This window comes from Ammospiza caudacuta, chromosome Z (assembly GCF_027887145.1).
Source record: "Ammospiza caudacuta isolate bAmmCau1 chromosome Z, bAmmCau1.pri, whole genome shotgun sequence".
In the NCBI taxonomy this organism is placed as follows: Eukaryota; Metazoa; Chordata; class Aves; order Passeriformes; family Passerellidae; genus Ammospiza; species Ammospiza caudacuta.
In genome coordinates, this window is record NC_080632.1 from 13,036,266 (window position 1) to 13,057,112 (window position 20,847).

At 37.4% G+C, this 20,847-nt stretch overlaps 1 protein-coding gene across 1 annotated transcript in view; it reads left to right on the plus strand.

The window, feature by feature from the left end:
* SNX24 (sorting nexin 24) overlaps positions 1-20,847 on the plus strand; it is an 88,707-nt gene that overhangs the window by 39,734 nt on the left and 28,126 nt on the right. Inside the window, exons 2-3 of the mRNA XM_058823239.1 lie at positions 5,739-5,822; positions 12,505-12,609. Of these exons, the coding sequence (XP_058679222.1) occupies positions 5,739-5,822; positions 12,505-12,609 (189 nt within the window). The remainder of the gene's footprint in view (positions 1-5,738; positions 5,823-12,504; positions 12,610-20,847) is intronic.

Here is a 20,847-nt window from a genome sequence, read left to right on the forward strand (position 1 = left end):
GAGGACCAGTGCCCAAATGTCTGTGCCAGCTGAGTTGCCCCACTGCGGCTCTGGCATTCTGCCTGCTATCATAACCATCAGGAAAATGTTCAGCATGTGTGAGGATGATACCAGGAAATGTGGATGACTCTTAGTTCTCTGCCTTTTCATGCTTCCTCCCAAGACTCTGGATTCCTTAGGCATTCACTTCTCTTCCTTTGCTGCCTCTGGCAGACATTCTCATCTCTTCTTTAGGGCCCAAAGCAAAAGCACATGGAGCAAACTGGTCTCGTTGGAACTATACTGCTTCCTTCTTTACTGTGCCCCATCAAGTTTCCCAGTTCTGCAGCAGAAAAGGGACTCTTTCCTTACGGGCAGACTGCAGGAGCTCATGTATGGGCTGCTTGTGTAGAAGAGCAATTTCTAAAGAGAGGAGTCAACAGATGTGACTATAAGCAACCCACCCAAGGAAAAGAAGGCCTTAAGTCTCAGTAACTTGAAATGTTGGCGATAACCAAGGTAAACACTGGGTGCTAGACAAAGAAGAACTAGAACTGGGGGGAATATGTTTGGAGAGCCAAAGGGAGATTTCCTTTGCCTCATGCCTCTGTGGCCCATGTCAGCCTCCATGCCCTTGAGCTGCCCTGTGTCTGCTGCAGAGCTGATTTTTGCTGCCCTGCTTTCCAAAAGATGAAGTCAGAATAAGTTAATGTGTTTTCATTTGGGGAATAGTGAGATTCAGTTTTATCAAGGCTACTCTGAAGTTTGAGTTGGCTCTGAATACTGTCCTCGTCTCCGTCTCTGCTGTAGAAGGCATTCAGAAGTATAGAGCATTGCCATGAGGCACTGACACTCCCAAGAGGCAGAACTGCTGTTGCAGCTACATGCAGTTACCACAACCACCCAGACACTCTTACTGATCATGTAAAATATTGTTTTCCCCTGAAACAGTAGGATGGAAGTAGGCTTAAAGTTATCTTTTGATCTCTACTATTTTCTGCGGTCTTCTAGTCATAGTCGTTGCACAACCCAGACAGAAAATGTGCCATTGTCTGAGCGATAATGAAACACTAAACACGTGGAAATCCTATTAGTGTTTCATGGACCGTAGCTGTCATTTCATTTGCTCTGGAATTCCTTCCATATGGCCATGGCAAAGGTTTAAGGTTGAGTTTTCTTGACACTTTGAATGCATTAGCTGTTCCTCAGACAAAAGTCTGTCAAGTATACTGAAGCATCTGAAGGGATGTATTTATTTCAGTAAGTAATATATTAAATAGAATTAGGGTCAGTAATCTTGGTCTTGAGAGATAAAAAATGACACTAGAATTTTGTGGAGTCTTCTTTCCTGGTGAATGTTAGACAAATGTATCTGGTTTTTGTAAATTTATCTTTTTCTGCTTCTGTTTTTTGTATCTCCTTATTCTAAATGACACTGCCCCAATTCTCTTTTGCAACTATAATTTTTCAAAAGTGTCACAATTCACTTTTTCATGTATAAGTATGCACAATGTGTTAGGATTAATTTACCATAATAGTAAACTATATAGCCGGCATAATTTCTATGAGTGAATGTGACAGTCATATGTGTATTTCTTGTGTAATAGAAGACCAAACTGAGATGTTATTACACTTGTTAGTTTTCATCCCTACTCATGGTCACATTTATCATTCTTGTCTGCATTTTTTTGTTAAATTGATCATTGCATGATTTTTTGAGATTAAGTTATAGGAAATGCATATTTTTGCATCAGATTACCAGATAAAATATGTCCTTTTGTATCCAATATACATATGTGACATAGGTAAGAACTGACGGGAGGCAGTGTCAGTGTTACCCACAATACATGACATGCACTTATGGGCACTGTGGGCAGTTTTTGTACATCTTATTAGTTCCTGTTTTCTTCCTTTTGTGCTTTCTATCTTCAAAATTCCCAGTGATACAGTACCAATTTATTGCCCGTATATAAACCAGTTTAGTTGCTATGTAGCACTGTCAAGCTTCTGCAACAAGAAGAGAAACGTATATGTTAATGAAAGTATCAAAAAAGGACCATTAGTTTAGAGGTTTGGTAATGATCAGAAACAGATGAATCCAGGAAAATGGCAAAAATCAGGGATGGTTGCTAACAATAAGAAAAGAAAATGGTTTCCAGGATCTGAATGTAATCCATATAATTGGAACAAAGTGAAGAGGGGGAAAAAAAATTATGTGTAAATTTGTTTTGTACTCAGACCTGAAAGTTTTTACTATTAACAAAGACCTTAGGAATTCTTTTTTTGAAATTTTCATCACAAATTTGGTTATGAGTTACAGTGGCAGAGCTGCAATTCTGCTAGTTTAAGAAATCAACATTATTCATACTGATATCCAATGCAGAGATTTTTGCCCCATACATTGCTAATGTGTGTTAAAGTCTGTTGGAAAAATGCTTTTAATGGCTAATGATCTTGTAGCCATGTGCAGACATCACTGATAACTATTGTGGCAGCAACCAAGAACAGTGAGATGTTTTTAGTTTCAAAGTACTCTTGGAGTTTTCTAATTGGTGTCTTAAAATCTGTGGTCCCTTATGCCCTAGTCAGGGTGAACTGCAAATTGATCAGGGAAGTGTAATTTCTGGTATTCCAATGGCTATGGGAAAAGTATTTTGCTTGTCTAATTCAGAGATTAATTCTTGCATTTTTCATTTAAGTATCTTTCACTTATAAAAAGTCGTATATCTTTTGAGAGTTATCTGTTCAAGGAACATGAACATTTTTACTAGAAAAGTAATTTCCTAGCACTGTTGCAATTTTTTCCCCCCTAGTTCTTCCGTCTTTATTTTGGCACTTTCATCTATGTTCACCAGTTTCCTTATATTGTTTTTCTGCCAGGGCCTGCAATTGCACAGTTAAATTTGTGCGAGATTTGCTTATAGCTATTTTGTATCCCTTAAGAGATCCTATCTTTCTCTCAGCTTAATGTATTTTTTATCTTTCACACAAAGCCATGTGATTTTATGAAACAGTGGCACAGAAACTAATTCATATAGTTTTTAATTTGCTCTTGTGAATTGTGATCCAGTAAATAGTGACAAGGCAAACCTGGAATTTATGCAGTCTGAGTTAAGTCATGTAATCATACAAGTTTATAAATATAATTGTGTTATTTCTTGCATTTCTGCTTTACAAGTTACTTTGTAAATCAGTTTAATATTTAGATTTAAATTAGACAAAAACATTTCTGGGTTGTCCACTTATTTATCACAAATTTCTTTATATTTCCAAAGTCTAGGTGCCACAATGAGTAGATTAGAAACATCATTTGCACAGTTTTGTTTTCAGTGATACTCAACTTCAAGCATAGCAGTTGCTGTTGCTTTTGTAAATTTTAGGTGTCTTTTAAAGCTGGATCTGAGGCCTCTGGATAGTGAGGGGCAAGTTAAAGCCTTTAGACTGGTGCAAGGAGTTGAGGGTGTAAGGGTGGCAGTGTCTGTATTTTGAAATAACATTACTTTTCAGGAGAAGCTATGCTTCCTTCTTTCACCTTCTGTGAAAGTAGCTGTCAAATACATTGTTCAATGTCATTACATTAGCAAAAATTATAAAACTGTTATTGAAAGAGAATGAAGAATAAATGTAACATAGTTTTTGGTGTTCTGAAGCCATTTATGTAGTTCCTTACCCATGATGAAACACAGAACAAAATAGATACATGCTTTGAAAATCCACTCTTCTCCTTTATGAAAAAAAAGAGTTTTTAGATTTCAGAGGGACAGATATTTCTCTGAAGACACACAAATGAATAAAATCAAAATGGAACTTCACGTGCCAGGCTGTGATTCACCAGAAAGTTACCTGTCAAGGGAGTGTTTGTAGCTGAGGGAGGAGCCCCTTAGACTTCTCCAAATTGTTTGGCAAATCCTGTAGCCAACAGAAGTGCTAAACTTAAAGTGGTGAGTGGGCCTTAGCTGACTGATGTGTAAGTGGGTATTAAAAGTTCCTCGTAATTCCCAGAGATTTAAAATCAAGTAAATATAAAACTGTTGCAACACCTTAGCTAGAGACCCATGATCACTTTTCATTGAACTGCTTTCATATTTTGTTACCCATTCTTTCGAACAAGTTATCCTTAAAACTCCTTTGTTCTTGTGCAATCCAAAACAAATTGTTCCTTTCAGAACTATTTCTTTTATGCAGTATGTAGAATATGAAACGTAAATAATATTTTCCTCTGATTTAATTGATATGTTAATACTTAACTAAAGAAAAATGTCTCCATTGATTTTCCTTTTCATATGATTCTCTTTACAACTCTGAACCTAAAGTTGTAGGAGTGCCTTGAATTTTTTTCATGTGTGGAGGAAAATTGTATAGCCACTGGCTGTCCTTCCAAAGTAGTCCAAATAGAAGGGGGACGGGGGGTAGGAAATCAATGCACCCAAATAAGATCATCTACTTGTACTGTTAGGACACAGACATAGTCTTATTCAAAGATGTAGAATGTAGCACAGGTTATTACAGCAACCCAAATGAATTTTGGTAATGTAAATATTGGTGGGAAATGACTGTGGTGCTATCCATAATGCATTCAAACAAAGGTAAAAGCATTTCAGTCTGGATTAAATAAAATGCTGTCTGTTTTTAATGTTGTTTGGCTAGCCAGTGAAAACCATAGCATTTTGACCTGTTTGTAAGGCAGGTTCTAGTGGACAATAGGAAGTGTTTATCCAGTATGGTATGTCAGTGTTTGCTCTGATCAATGCTAGCTGGGCATGTTGTGACAGAAACCCCTTTTTTCTGCATTCAGGCGTAAACACTGTTTGCAAATTTATTTCAAAGAACATTTTATTTGGCTAAGTATTGGGTCTTGATGTGATCATCTGTGCTGAACATTGTTCCTCATTTTCCTGAAAATAATTATTTCCAGCATTTTCTGGGCAAATCAGAAAACAAAGAACTCCTAGATAGAACAGGCACCTTTTCTGTATTAATTCTCTGTTGATTTTGTCTTCATTTAATAGACCATATTTTCTTGAGTACCTCAAAATATTTCTCTTCACTTGCCCTCAAAACTGACCTGCTGACCTGAGAATCAAGAAAATGTCATGTTAGTGACTACTAATTAGTGGATCCAGAGAGTTGCTTCTCCTGGCCTTTCAACCTTCCAGAGGCAGCAACAAAAGCTGTCACATGTATCATACAAAGAAAACAAGCATTTGCCATGTGTGCATTTTGTTTTGTTTTTTTCATAGAGCATACATAGCACAAGTTCAATTGAGACTAGAGGTGAATTTGTAGGTTAGGAGGAAATTAGCCTATAATATAGTGTTTGCGTTTATTTCTCTATTTCCATGCATAACATAATGCATATATTGCCCAGCTCTTATTGGACATGTGTGAATGTATTAGTACACTGCATTGTAAGAAGGGAAAAGAATTAAACCCCTCCCTGTTTTCTTTTTTTCTGTCCCTACCAATCAAAGTATATTGCATCTTTCTGAAAGGAGATATTTTAATGCTTAGTTTTTAATATAATGCACATAGTCCATGCTTAAGCTGATTTTTATATATTTGTTGAAAGAACAGGTTAACAGAAGATTCAGCCATATTTACCATTCATCAGTGTTACACTTCTGCAACTCATGAGGCACATTGAGTTTTTTGGGACTCCTTAGAAGAATGACTGTGGTAAAATGTGCAGTCACAGCCATGTCACTGAACTGTTTTGTGCAAGTAACATTACCCTCTTTTTTATTATTTATAATTTTCAGGTCTTTAAAATAGAAGTGCTGGTGAGTGGAAGGAAACATTTTGTGGAGAAGAGGTATAGTGAATTCCATGCACTTCATAAAAAGGTACTGATCTTTTACTTTATAATATGTTGCTTTGTTTTGCCTCACTGATGTTTTCCTCTCTCTTGTAATTGTAGTTTTCCTCTCTCTTGTACATGGTTTATCATAAATACATCCTGTGATTCATGCCTCTGGAAATTAATTCCTAACTAAATCAATTTCTTCTTTGTTTTGTAGAAGGGAGTAATGATTTCTCACATTTACTCTCTTTTTCTTTTTGATTATTGTTTACATGCTGTATGGCTAAAATACTGTCTGTAGTATGTTTTTGTCTTCTTGTAAAGTCACAAAATAAATCCCATGCCAACCACAAATAGAGTGGTTTTTTCCCAGTTAGGCAAATAATTTGTTAGATCTATACATTTTGTTGCTAACCTGCCATATGTAAAGATGAGGGAACAACTTTTGTACATGAGAAAACCAGATAATATGAAAGTGACCGAGTAAAGCATCTCAATTAATGTAATATAAAATAAATGCTAAGCTTGTCTACTGAATCATCTCAGTAACATACAGAAGGGAGCTCGGTGCTTTCAAGGGTGGTTATCCACTAATACTTCTGTAAATTGCTTTGACCATTGTTTGTTAAAGTATGACTTTTTCTCTCCAAGCTGAACTGAAAGACTGCTGTGCAGCTGAAAGGCATGCTTTATTTTTTTCCTTTACTTTATGGAGACCAGGTATTGTGAAGGAGAATTCTGGAGGAGCATTGCAGCCCATTACCAGCAGCGGGACTGTCCTGAAGAGCTCCAGTCCTAGGATCTGGGTCAACTAAACGTTTCTTGGTTTGTAGGTCTGAGTGGCAGTGGAGTGTGGGCACAATCAGCTACTTTGTCTGATGCTGCTTGCCTTCATTGTGGAAGAGCTTCCTCTGCAAACAGCAGAGATCAGCATGGGTATTTACAGCCCCTGCCAGTGCCTCCTTCAGAGGAGTTTACTGCCACCATTACGGTTGCTGGTGGTCCTGAATTAGCTCAGGAAAGAAGCATTAACCTGAGGATGATTTTGCCAGGCTTGTAAGGTGTATAAGTTTAAGCAAACTTGTCTGAGCAAAAGGCAACTATTGACCCATCAAAATCTAAAGACAAGACCCGTTTGTTTTACTGCACCATAATTAAGATGTACTAGTGCTTGTTGCCTATTTGCTTCTTGCCTCAGTAGTGGTGTCATCTGCCATTTATTAATACTCATTTCCTTGTTTATTGTTTTACTACAGATATGTCTCAGATATTGTCATTCTTGTGTTCATATTAAATATGAAACCAAATAAGCAACAGTGTCAGAAACAGTAAAATAACTCATTCACCCACCACTAAGCTTTGTGATATATGAGTGCTTTGTTTTACAGATGAAAATAATTCTGCAGTTGAAGGTAAAGCAGATTAATAGAGTTTATACAGTGAAATAGGCTAGGGCACATTAAGAGGCAAAAATCTTAATTTTAAGGATTTATATCCTTAAAATGTGCCCTCTCCAAATAGGCAGTATTGTTAGAATAGTATTGTACTGTATAATGTAATGTAGTACAGAATTAGAATTAGAAATATGATTGAATATTTTCAGTTGGAAAAGATGTACAGTTATATAGTTGAACTGCCTAAGCAATGCAGGGATGACCAGAAATTACAGCATTATATTAAGGGCATTGTTCAAATGTCCCTGACAGGCTGGGGACATCCACCACCTCTTAAGGATCTTCTTTCAGTGTTTGATCATCCTCTTGGTGAAGAAATGTTCACTCTGAACCTCGCCTGGCACAGCTATGAGCCATTCCCACATGTCCTGTTACTGAATCCCAGGGAGAAATGCTGAGCATCTCCGGCTCCACTTCCCCTCCTCAGGAAGTAATGACATCATCCCTCATCACACTTTTCTCCAAACTAAGCAAACTCAGTGTTCTCAGTCACTTGGCATCTATCTGCTGAGCACCTACAGGTGGCTCCTTTGCAAGCACAGGAGAAGAAAAGCCAACACCAATGTTGGATATGGAAAAGGAAGAAGAAAGCCTGTGGTTGTGGGCAGAAGCCTTTTCCAGGCTGCTCACCATCTGGGCAGCTGTGCAGCTGTTCCTTCACAGGGGCAGGAGTTTATATTTCCCCTTCTTGGGCTCCTTCTGTGGCAGGGTATGACTCTGGCATGGTGTAGAGAGCAGCACCAACTTGTGACTCCAGGCAAGAGGACAGATTTGGATGCCACCATAGAAAGGCTGCCCCAGGCATTGCAGGCTGGTAGGAGAGCAGAGCCCAGGGACGTGGAGCAGAAGGTACAGAGAAGAGGAAACAGGCCTGGGGTGATGAGCAGTGGGTCTGGAGACCCTGATCTGGGAACACCTGTCCCAGGATCAGCTGGGCAGTGCTTGCATTTAGAGGAGCAATGATACAGTACCTGACACAAGTAGAAGGAGCCATCAGGATTAACATTCCATCCTACCTGGCAAAAAAGCAAAAAAGAGCGAGGACAGAATCTATACTGTTAATAACACTGAGACTTCCCCTGTAGATTGTGCATTTATTTTATTTCAAGAGTTGGGGCTGGGAGCTGTTAAGGGCTGACACATACCACTAGTCCTGTTTTAGCCATGTTCCAAGGCGCCTTCCAGCATCACTGATATGGTGCTGGGCTCTTGTTTGCTGGAGGGACCTTGGGGGTCTCTTTCCCTTCTCTTTAGGAGTTGCTGTGACCCTTCAGGGGAGCATTTACTGGGCCATTTGAAAGTGGCAGCCCTGGGCACAGCCTTCCCTGACTCAGCCAGGGGCCCTTCTTGCTCTGTAGAATGGCAATGGGAGCCAAGGGGTGGCTGCCAGGATCCCCACCAGCAGCAGTGGAGGAGGTGGCCCTTCTGCTGCTGCATTGCACAGCAGCACACACACGCACACTGCTGCATGAATGTCACTATGCAGTTTTGGAGGGACACCCCCAGCATCCAGCCCAGCAGCTCTGCATTCATCCTGTGTTTGGTTGGGATGGTTGTGGTGGTGTCTTCCACCATGGCTCATCCAACACTGTTGCCAAATATCTCCTTCCCATGATGGATCCGTGGTTGCAGTGTCTGCAGGAGCATACCATGGTTCTGAAAGCAGTTCAATGAGCACACGGAGACTGGATGCCACCCACAGGACACCTGAGCACTCCTTCTTGAAGCCCACCTTTGTGGTGCTCCAGGATGATGGATGTCCCAGAGCCACACCCACCTGGAGGTGACTCATGTCATAGGGCGTGTGGTGACATGCTCCAAGCAGTCATCATCCAGCTGAAATGATGGCAAGACTGACAGTATCTTCCTCTTGCAGAGGGAGAACTTGGGCTTGTCCTCACCCATCGCAGGATGGACATATAGCAGAACTGGTGGAGGGTCCACATCACATAACTGGCATTCTCCATCTAGCCAGAGAGATGGGACAGCTGGTCTAACTTCACTGTAATTTCTGGAGCTGCACAATTACTCCACGTAAAAGCTGTGGATGACTGCAGTCTCACTCTCAGATTTGTCTTCTTGTACACCATTTTCACTGCAATAACTCCTTTTGCAGAGATTTCTTATAGCACCAGAAAAACCATAAATGATGCCCCCCTTCTCTCTCTGCAGAAATAGCAGCAAATAAACAAATCTGAAAAACAGATATTCTAACCAGGCACTTTGCATCACATTTCACTTTGTTTTGTTTTCTTATTCATTTGCTATTTATATTACTCTGCAAAGGAATAGAGACTTTTCCTTATTTGTTCCCTGCACAGATGCAAAACATAGATCATATTTTTGCAACAATATACGTTTCCAATAAGTCTTACTTTTTGAAGTTGTAAAATTTTGGTTAGTATTGTTGAACAGATCATACTCTGAACCTTAGTGCTTTCAGTGTTACAAAAATCCTAGAGAAAGTATTTGCATCAGTTTGCTATCAGCATGCAAATATGGTCTTTATCCTCCTCTCTTCCCCCTTAATTTGAAATGTATGTTTCGTTCTAAATTCCTGCGAGTACATGGCAATTGGAAAGGTCTCTTTAGACTTGCTGCATATTCAAGGTGCCCTTAATGTAGGAAACGTCTCTAGACAGGAGAAACAAAGTTTCTGTAGAGAACGCCTGTGGTAGAAAATAGATGTAGAGGCTGATGAGGAGATTGTGCCTTTTGCTGGAGAACAGTGTGCCTCACTGGCATTGTGGGGAGGAAGGAAGGCTGTTGCTCTTAGAAGACATTATTCATTCATCAGAATGCCAATCAATGTTTTGATTAATTATATTTTTTAAACAAAGCTGTTTCCAAGAACACATCTGGATTTCTGTTTTGGGTTCAATCTTTCATAGATTCCAGTTGTATAAGAAAGTAAAGCCCCACTTCCTGTGTAATCTGGCTGTAGTGGAAAAGGTTTAAAATATTTTCAAGACTTCCATGTTACACCAGGAGTACAATTTATACTTTTCACAGAAACGACCCACAGATGCTGGCTTCTATGAAATAGCTGGCATCGACCATTATGCTTTGCCTTGATTATGAACAACAAACCTTGCCTGTCAGGCTATGCACCATACCCAGTATTATATATGTCTGAACAGAAGTTTTATTATTCTCATTTGGAAAGTTTTTTAGCAAGAATTAAATTATTTCTAGGTGTATAACATAGTTTAAAATACAACCATTTGTTCATATTTATCCCCAAATATCTTTTTATACTTCTTTCCCCATATGTTAATAAATATTGGTAGTTCTTTTTAAATATAATTATCCTAGAAGGTCTCAATGTTAAAACTACTGCAGTGAAATTTGCAAAAATCTGAAGTGTAAACCATCCTTTTTTTGCAAGCTGTCTATAATTTTAGAATAACTAGTGTATACTATACATCATATTGTCTTTTCATAATTGTGCAAATAACCCTTTACTTGATCATGTTCACCATCTTTAGGTCTTTCAGGAAATAGAGACTACAGCATGTCAATAGGCATTAGGTCAGTGTTACAGACAGGAAGGTACCGTGGGCAGTAATAGTCCTCAGAGAAATGTGTTTTGTTTTGTGTTGGAACAAGTCTGAAGCGATACAGCTAATGCATACATAGTTTTGCTTAATATTCCTTGACATTGTTATAATTATTTATAGCAATATGTATGACTGGATTATTGTAAGCATAAGAAAATGGGCTTTTAGTATATCTTTTGTATATCTGTATAATGTTGGCTTTATACTTACAACCAGTATCTATGCCAGCACATTAAATAGTTGGGATTTGAATGTTTTATATGTAACAGGTCCACAGAGCACAAGGGGATTGTTAATCACCAGCTGAGTTGCCAGCCACAGAGTATTTATCTTGTAAGCAGCTAAGTCTTGGTGGACGCTTGTATAGTTTCAGATTTGTCTGCACTCATCTGGAGTGTTCTTCTCATTTGTTGCTTGCTTGCAGGTGCTGTCATAGTTCACAACAGCAGTGACTGTAGTTTCTTCAACATCCCCAATCAATTTAGAAGGAAAAATGGGGGGTTGTATTCTGTTTTTAAGATCAGTTAGTAAACGTAGCTGGGTTTGGAGTTTTATTTTCAAGTTGTTTTTCTCACTTCACATTTAATTGTAATTTAGCACTGTTAAGAAATAAGGAAATTGCAAAATGTTTCCAGAGCAATTGAGGTTTCCCGGCTGCAGCTTCGATACTTATGATTGCAGAGACGTTGATACGTTGCCACTGCTTTTTCCTATAGTGACATCCCAGCAAGCTCAAAGATGAAATGTAAATTCTCGGTCTCCCATGGGTATGCATGTCAAAGTCAATTTTGAGTTTCTTTCCTTGCAGTCTTTGCTTCAGATTTACTCAGAGGCAATATCCAACAGAAAGAATGCCACCTTCTATTAAAATGCAACAGAGTTTCTATTTCTGTTATTATTTTTGCTCTGTAGTTTTGAGTAAAACATTAATATTTTTTGATTTTAAAAAAATATGTTGCTCCAGCAAGGGGACTTTTAGTGTTGTCAGGTTGCATGTTTTTGTCTTTGTATATACTATCATATGTATATATATATATAAATATATATATGTGTGTGTGTTTGTGTGTGTATAGATCTATATAGATATATGTTATGTATAGATCTATGTAGATACATGTGTAAGGTTTCCTGTGGGAATCTTTAGAGGAATAGTTATGGAGCTGTCTTTGAAATATAATCAGTGACAATCTTGCAGTTTCTCTGTGTAAGATATTAAACACAGACTGTCAATCTCTTGGTACACTTTGAGAGCATCAATATTTTTCTCTCTTGATTGCCAGCTCTCTAGAGAAATGGTTTGCACACCTCCTTGTACTTTTCACACCTGTTTATAATTGCCTAAGTCTGGAATTAAAAGCCATTATCGTGTGTTCACTGCACTTAGCAAGGTAATTTCTAGTTATGTCATGGTAATGTTGTGAGGTATTGTCCCAGGTAGACTAATGGGAAAATCTAATTTCAAATATTCTCATGTAGTGGTTGCCATTTCATTGTTAGTCACAAAAAATTATCAAGTAGGGTTCCTCTTTACTATCCAGGGCAACTGGAAGTGAAAATTTTTAACCGCATTCTGTAGGTATGACAGCTGTTATTATTTCAGGGAGATGATTGTAAGTAACTTCATTTCCATGCTGTTGTCCTTAATACATAGGTTTTTATGCTCTTTTTTTTTTTTTTTCTTTTTCTTTCTTTCTGTCTTTCTTTCTCGCAGCTCAAGAAGTTCATAAGAACACCAGAGATCCCTTCAAAGCATGTGAGAAACTGGGTCCCCAAGGTCCTGGAGCAGCGACGACAAGGCTTGGAGTTGTACTTGCAGGTGTGTCTCCTTGCAACCTGCTGAGAGTAAAAGTAGCATCCATTTCCGCAGCATTAGAAAGTAGGAAGTGTGGCATTTTACTGATAGGCAGTTTTAGAAGTGGGAAGCAATCTGTATACTTACCAGCAGCAGTGATTTCTGTTCACTTAGCAGAACTACCAGCTAGAAATGCAGACTGTTTTGCTTTTTTTTTCCTGATTTTTCCAAAGGCTGCTCATTGACTTTGATGAACCTTCATTTTCTTCTGCCTAAAATGGGGAAAATAATGTTATTCTTTCCAAAGTTGTTCTGTCTATACCAATCAAAAATGTTGCAGAAAAACTATAAGGAGGCTTTAGTTAGCTCACCTCTATTTAGACAGACTAGGGAAGCATCAGCTCATTAAATTCATATCACTCTGCTGTACATGCCTGTATATGAATTGTTCCTCTAGATGAAATAGGCACCTGTCATCTGATATTAATCTCAGTTGGTTTGGACATTTGCTTTAAGTCTTAGGATCTACCTAGATGGGTCATGATTTTGATAAAGACAAGAAAAGGAGTCTTCAGGAATGATGCAATTGTATAGACGTCTAAATATATCAGGAATAAATCCCATTCATTTTTAATACCTGGAATTTCTGTTGTCACTGTGATTGCTTTAAAAAATGTCTTGTGGTGTACGTTCACAGCTGTTTCTCTGGTGGCAAAGCTAGATGAAGGTGTTCCTCTAAATATGTTCCCAGTTCACTGCACTTTCAGCTACAGTGATCCAAGTGCTGTTTTACTGAAGGGGTTGATAGAAGTAATGTGTCAAAACATAATTGTTTTGGGATGAAGGCAAGAATAAGAGTCTTCTATTTTTACTCACATTGGCCTCTTGCAGTGAATTTTTGGTTTTTCTGGTTTCCATACAACTTTCTTTTGGACGTAATCACTACCAAGGCACATGTACCAGTTAGTCTTAAGCAGCTGATTTCATTAAAAAGGTAGAGAGGTAATCTGGTTACTTTTAATTGCTGATAAACTGTAAAAGAACATCTCCCCCTACTGGAAGAGTTAGTCAATTCTTGTTCTTTTGCAGTCTTGCCCGTTGAATTAACTCTTCCTCTATTCTATTGCTGTTGGCTGTCATAGGAACATGCAGTGGTTTAGGTTGGAAGGGACTGCTGGGCATCATTTGTTTAAAAACATGACAAGCCTCTAAGTTGTATGCATACCAATGTGCATACTAATTTAAACAAGAAGAAAAGTTGTTAATACTTTTGTCATAGTAATTAATTTCTGTGCCCACTAGTAGAAAGCAGAATTAATCATCAGTGAAATTTTAACATTTAAGATAATTAGAGCCTGGTTCTAGACAATAAAAATTTCGTAGTAAGGCACTTCAGTGATGAGACATTTTTTAATAGTCCTAAGCATTTGCCAAAGCACAGTGTAGAAATATATTACAATTTCAGAAAATGTGATCAGTTTTTTATTTAACACCATTTATGTAAAATATTCTAAACATGTTTTCAGGTGATACTGCTGACAGTTTATCTGTAGGAGTTGTTTGGCTACTACTGTCACTAATCAGTGGTGGTGCTTGTAGCCAGACATTTGTGCAGCAGGATAAACTTTTATGAAGACATGCCAGTCATTAATTGTTTTGTATAAAACCAGCCAGAACCATATGCAAATACTGAGCTATTACATAGATGTAATGTTCAATTAATTCATACCATGCAGATGGTCATTGAATACAGACCTGTACCTGACAAGGTCTATCCATACTGGGTTCTTAAGATATTTTCAACAAAATCGTTGTCTGTAATTAAATGCAGATAAAAATATTGACATGAAATGAGGGTAGTAGAATCATTCTCTACTAAGTAATAAAGAAAGCAAGACATTCCTCTGTCTAAGACGGAAGGTGCTGCAGTTGCCAGGACCTTGTTACTTTTTGTGACCTTTTCATGATGAAACCACCCTTTTAAATGCTTTCAGCACAAGTTGTTTGTTTCTTGGAGTGGATGGACAGGAGCTCAGAAACATTTCATTATATCTTTCTGAAGAGCAGCAAAATTACAAATAAATGAAGTATTATTAAATTGTGAGCTACAAAGACTATTTATTTATTTATTATTTTTTAACGTATCAGTAGCCACTGGCAGCTAATTATCATAAGACTGCTTATTTTACTTCTGTTTTTGAAAGGTTGCGTCAAAACTTTTTCTTGTTATAGTAGACCAATTTTAATAAAATTTTGAAAGAATGATTTATCTACACTATTTTTAAGTAAGACTTTCATATTTTACAAGTTTGACTGGAATGTGCTACTATTGTTTTTTATACTGTGAAACAATTGACTAGAGCACTAATATGCTTAGTAATTCAACTGCATGTATAATAATATTTACAGAGTCCTTGTGAATACTGAGAACAATCAACTGACTGACAAGAGGAAAGAAGGATTATGTTTAATTTATTAATGAGGAAACAGATGCAAAGATAAGTGAATGACAGATTGTGGCCCCAAACATTAAAGCAAATTAGTATGAAGAAATAAGCTATTACTACTCTCTTTGTCATGGTAAATGTCTCTGTGCATGAGCTTAAACTACAGCACAAAGCACTTAAGCTGGGCTGATTTAGTCTTTGTTAAATAAGAAAAACACAGAATCACAGAATAAACTGAATTGGAAGGGACTCTCAAGGATCATTGAGTCCAACTCCTGGCCCTGCACAGCAGAGCCCCAAGAGTCACCCTATGTGCCCAAGAGCACTTGGTCCAAACGCTTCTTGAGCTCTGTCAGGCTGGTGCTGTGACCACTGCCCTGGGGAGCCTGTTCAGTGCCCAGCCACCCTATGGATGAAGAACTTTTCCTGATATCAAACTTAAATCTCCTTTGATACAAATTCAGACCATTCTCTGGAGTCCTGTCACTGGTCACCACAAAGAGATCAGTTCCTACCCCTCCTCTTCCCCTCCTGAGGATGTTGAAAATGATGCCTCCCCTTGGTCTCCTCTGAATCTCAAAACACCTGTTACTGTCAGTAGAAGAGTACTTAACCAGCTTTTACTGCCTTGTTGTGGCCATTGACTAACTTTATAGTTACTTACTTGTATATCTGAGCTTGTAGCTTGCAGTACAGCAAAGATGAGAATCCTGGTGGTTTTGATTTTAAAGTTGTAAAATAAATCACTGGGTTACACTATTGCTCACAAAAATCTGTCTTGATAGTAGTTTTAGTATGCAGTAAGATTTGGACTTCATATTTATTTATGGTTAGAAATATCTTCTCTTGATGAGCTTCATGAGGAGCTTTGTATTGAAGAAAGGTAGAAGATAAGGTTTTTAAGCAGCTGGTTATATAAGGCGCCTATAATTTGAGAAGGGCTGCCTAAAGGATCTGCCCTGAAAGCCTGTGACCCCTCATAGTAGTGAGTGTAGATAAATGTATTTGCCTTAAAATACCACAAGGTGAAGGTAAGTGTGGAAGATGATGAAGCACGCTGATAAACTAGCATTGTAGCTTCTGGATGGTGTTTGTTTGGTTTGGGTTTTTTTCATCCACTGTCCAGTCTTGGACTGACTGTTATCACAGAGCAATACAGAAATGTAATTTGGTTTGTATGTAAATTTAAATAATATATAAATCACTTGAGAACTCCCACAGTTTTTACTGTGTCTGAGTTCAGTAAGTCATTTTGTAGATGGATCAAGTGAACAGGTAGTTGGAGTCTTATTTTGAACGTTGAGGGGTGACACTGGAGGGACCTCATCTAACTGGCTATCAGAGCAGCTGCAGCTGCTTTGGATCAGATCAGTATTTGTTACAAATACATTTTATATTATATACTATTGCAGGAGCAGTTTTTACAGAGCTTATTTCCTGTGAATTGGTAATGGGGAAGAATTTGATCTAGCCACCTGCTCATTTGGAGTTAGGTCATATCCTTGTCCCAGTAAGCTGACACTGGATGTTATTGCCGTCCAGTCTGTCTACCCCAGGGACTTGCCCTTTGACAGGTCTGCCTTTTAAAGTTCAATGGAATAGATATTTTCAACCCCCTTGGGCTAAAGAAATCTCATCATTTGCTGATATCATCAGTCCAACAAGATAACAAGCATCGTTAACAGAATTCACTTTGAAGTGGCACCCACATCTCAGCATGAGACTTGATAGCTGCTGCTAAGTCTTCACTGAGGTAATTTGCTTATAGGGAGAGATTTTGAAGGAGGCCCATATTTTTTATTAATTTCAGAGTACTAACTCATTTCATGTGGTCTGGGTGACCTGAAGAAATTCTTCTTCTGACTAGCAAGGCTCTAATATAAAACAGAGAGTTGTAGACCTTCTGAAGTTCTCTGTATAAATGTAGGGTCTCTATGTACATACGTCTCTAACCAGAGTTAATATGTAGAGCTAATATTTCTCTCTTGGCTGAGGTCAAGAAAACATACTTGCCTTTTATTTATTCTTGAACTTTTTTACAAAGAGAACAGTCCTGATTCCTGGAGATAAGATTGGTTAAAGTGCTCCTTGGCTGTGAGACATGAAGACTTGATGAACTTCAACATTCCAGTAGTTTCAGGAATCCAAATCTTAAAAATGAATTATGGCATTTATGAAACTAGACTAGAAATTTGTTTTCCATTTAAGGAAATAATCTGGAGATCTGAGAAGCACTTTGACCTATTTTTCAGTATTCTTCAGAATGCAATTCTCTTTAAAAATATTTTATCTACCAATCTTTCCTGAAAACCATAAGTAAAAACATATCTGTTGTAATTTTTCTTTTAAGAAATTAAAATCCAATTCTATACTCCTTAGCTGTCTTAGTTTCCAGCAGGGTGGAGTTAGGAAAACAGTGGATGTAATAACGTAATGAATAATGTGGAGTTGCTTTATGAGTAAGCTCATCAGAAATATTAAGAAGAAAAGTACACATTATTATATTACTTTTTTTTACTCTTTTTGGGGGAACAGTTCAACTGCAATTGCAAAAACTGAGGACAAATGAGCTATTTCTGTAGTTAGACTGCAGAGGACAAACTGTCAATATAGAAAATTTGGCTCAAGCTGTCTTTTCTTCATGTGCCACTATGATTTTCTTTGATTACTTCAATAAGCATTGATGCATAATTCATTGTGGTAAAGTTTAAATAAGTAAATAGCGTTTCCTGATGGGATAGTGGATATAAACAAATTTTTTGTACTATTTTCTTTTAAGTTGATGTAATTTTGTGACATTACTTCATAAAAGTTTTAGATTCAGTTAAAAATACTGAAAGGTTCTTTTTGTTGATGTGAAAATTCTGTTGCAGAGCATTTCAAACGTAGTATGGCATTTCATATTCAGCTGAGGATAAGAATTGTGCTTTCTTCAAGCTTCAGTGATTGTCCCTTTTCACTATCATTCTGAGGGCTGTGTTAATGTGATTTCTCAGAGTTTTTTATCAAATTGTGAAGAAGAAAGTTTTCCATCACCTTATGAGGAGCTTCATTAGATCTTCACTGCTTAACTGATTCAATTTCTGTTGACCTCTTGCTGTTCTAACAAGAAGGAATGTGAATTCATACATTTATAACTTTATCCATTGTCAAGAAGACTGGAGAAATCTCTGCTCTAAAATGAGGCATCTGCGCTCCTGATGCTAGTGTGCAAGTACTCCACATAATGTGTTTGCTAGAGCTTTGCTTTTCAATAGCCAAATAGCCTGTTCTGTAACTGCAGCTGAAATCCTGCTTCAGAACTTTGGAGTAGGAGTAGAATCAGAAAAGAAAAGAAATTTATTTGGGGAAAAGAAATGCTTGGTGATGTACATGGTTTTTCATTGTTTCTCTTCCCTTTGAAGTAGTGGAAAAAATGATCCCATAGTGGTACATAAAAGTTATGTGAGCTCTCTTAAGCAGAACAAAAACTAGGACTTCATATAAAGACAGGAAGATCTTGATTGTGGCTTAAGCTGATACAGACCTCTAGTATCAGATGTAATCTGTAAGTGCTTTCTAAGTGGAACAGTTTTTGATGTTACATATATAATAGCTGTAGAGGTGACTGGTGCTTTTGGAGATGTTTAGAATTATTAAGATCTCTGTGTTTAATAGGTGCACTTTTATGGGACATTTTATTGCCTTTGCCCAACAAAAATGAATCAAATTGCTTACTATTTAATTATGGAAATGCAATGGCAAAATGATCTTAGAATTATTCAATGATCATTCAACTATTTAAATTTTATTTCTGTGCCGTTCCCATTCATCACATTTATCCATTCTGTCCATGTTCATTCACCACATTTATCCATTCATTACAATTTTTCTTCATTTGTATTTTCAAAAATCCATTCTGTATCAAGCATTTAATTGTTCCCACATACCTGTGTACCTTCACTAAAGAGTGTTGTGAACACAAAATTTTGAGTTAGTTCAATTGGAAGGCTGGAAAGGTTTATGAAAGGATAGCCTATGTCAAGCATAGAAGGTCTGCTAGTTGGAAATAACTTTTGAAACTGATTTTGTTTTGAACAAAAATGTCTTATATGGTAGTCTTGCACATTTATACTCTTCATTGGTATCCATTTATAGCCATTTCAGGATACAGTCCTAAATGGATCTTTAGTCTGAAGAAATGACCTTTCTTATATAATCCTTAAAGTAGTTAGAGACACACTTGTGTTTCAGGTTGTTACTATATTTGTTTAGACATTAACGTGTTTTTGAGAACTGAACCCTGTATCTATCATGACCACTATCTAAAAAGGAAAAGGAGTTAATTATGTGGTTGAGAAGACATATTTGAATAATTGAGATGTATTGAGAGAGAGAGAGAGAGAGAGAGAGAGAGAGATAGATAATGAAGAGGCATGCAGGTGATGTGACTGTGCAAAGCCACTTGAAAGGCTTTTTCAGACCAAATGCTTTACACATGGGAGGTAATTGGTTATATACATAAAAGCTGAATTCAGAGGTTGAAATTTTAAGCTATGGAAATTTTGTGCAAAATGTGGGCTTATTTTTTTTCTTCTTCACCTTATCCTCTGTGTGCCTAACCTGTGGGGTTTTTTCCCCACTAGGCTTCTGCTTAACCATTCCCCATGTCTGTGAGCAGGAGTGGATGGAAATGACTTTGACTTCCTTGTATCATTCATTAGGCACCACAAAGGTTCCTGCAGAGGCAGTCCTTTCCTTTGTCCTATATACACATTCACTGTTAGGATCTATTTCTAATGAATTTAAGATCAAATTGGCTTATTTGCAGAAAAAAAAATTCCCATCAAGTCCAGAAGAGATGCTTATCTTCCTGATTGCTGTTTCTGGAAACCAGTTTTATTTTAAATACAGGAGAATATGCTGAGAAGAAAGCGCCCAGCATTAGAAAGTTGCAAAAAAAAGTTGGATTCAGTGAAATAAGATTTAACTAATGTTTTGCTGGAAAGTCTGTTGAATCACCCACATCTATTAATCACATTGAAAATTCTCTCAATTTTCCAAAACTATTCAGTGTCTTCTGTCTCTAACTCCATTTAGTGTGCAGAATCAAGGCTGAACAGCTTCTGTAAGGAGTTCAAAAAGCAATGGTATGATAAGTATAAAAAGACAAAATGTTCTTTGTCCTCATTAAAGATTGTGAGCAGAGTGTTAAATAATATTAATGGCTGGGATTGTCAGTACTTAACAGTACTTTCCTAGTACAAGTGATTTTATTGATCGATACAGTCTCAATGTAACAGGGCAGATTATTCTACTGATTTTATCGAAACCTTAACTAAGTTTGTTAGTGTACCACATATCCTTAAATAGATCTAGATGATGATGTAGATTAAGAAAAGCAGGCCACCATCCATCTTTTTTTGATCGGTTAATAACTTAAATCCATCATTGCTGTGACCAGCTTTTTTAAGATTCTGTTGTGCATACGTGTTTCTTTGGTGGTAAAGATACACAGCTGGGTCTCGATGGCTGTGGATTTTAAAGGAGCGTGCCTGACACATGCAGGATTGCATATTTGTTAAGAGGAAGCAGAAAGCCAAAGAAAACAGGGAAGCAAAATAATTCTGTAGATAATTTAAAGGAGACCCATTTATTAAGTGTCTGTCTGCAGAGATTTATGAAGAATTATTTAAAGCATTTTTCAAGAATGCTCAGAAAATTACCTGGTTTGTGTTTTAGGAGTTAAATTTTTGCTTTTCAAGTTGTGCTGTGTTGTGATTTGTGATTAATATTTTTTTCCTTCATCTTCAATAATCTGTTTGGTTTTGCTGTA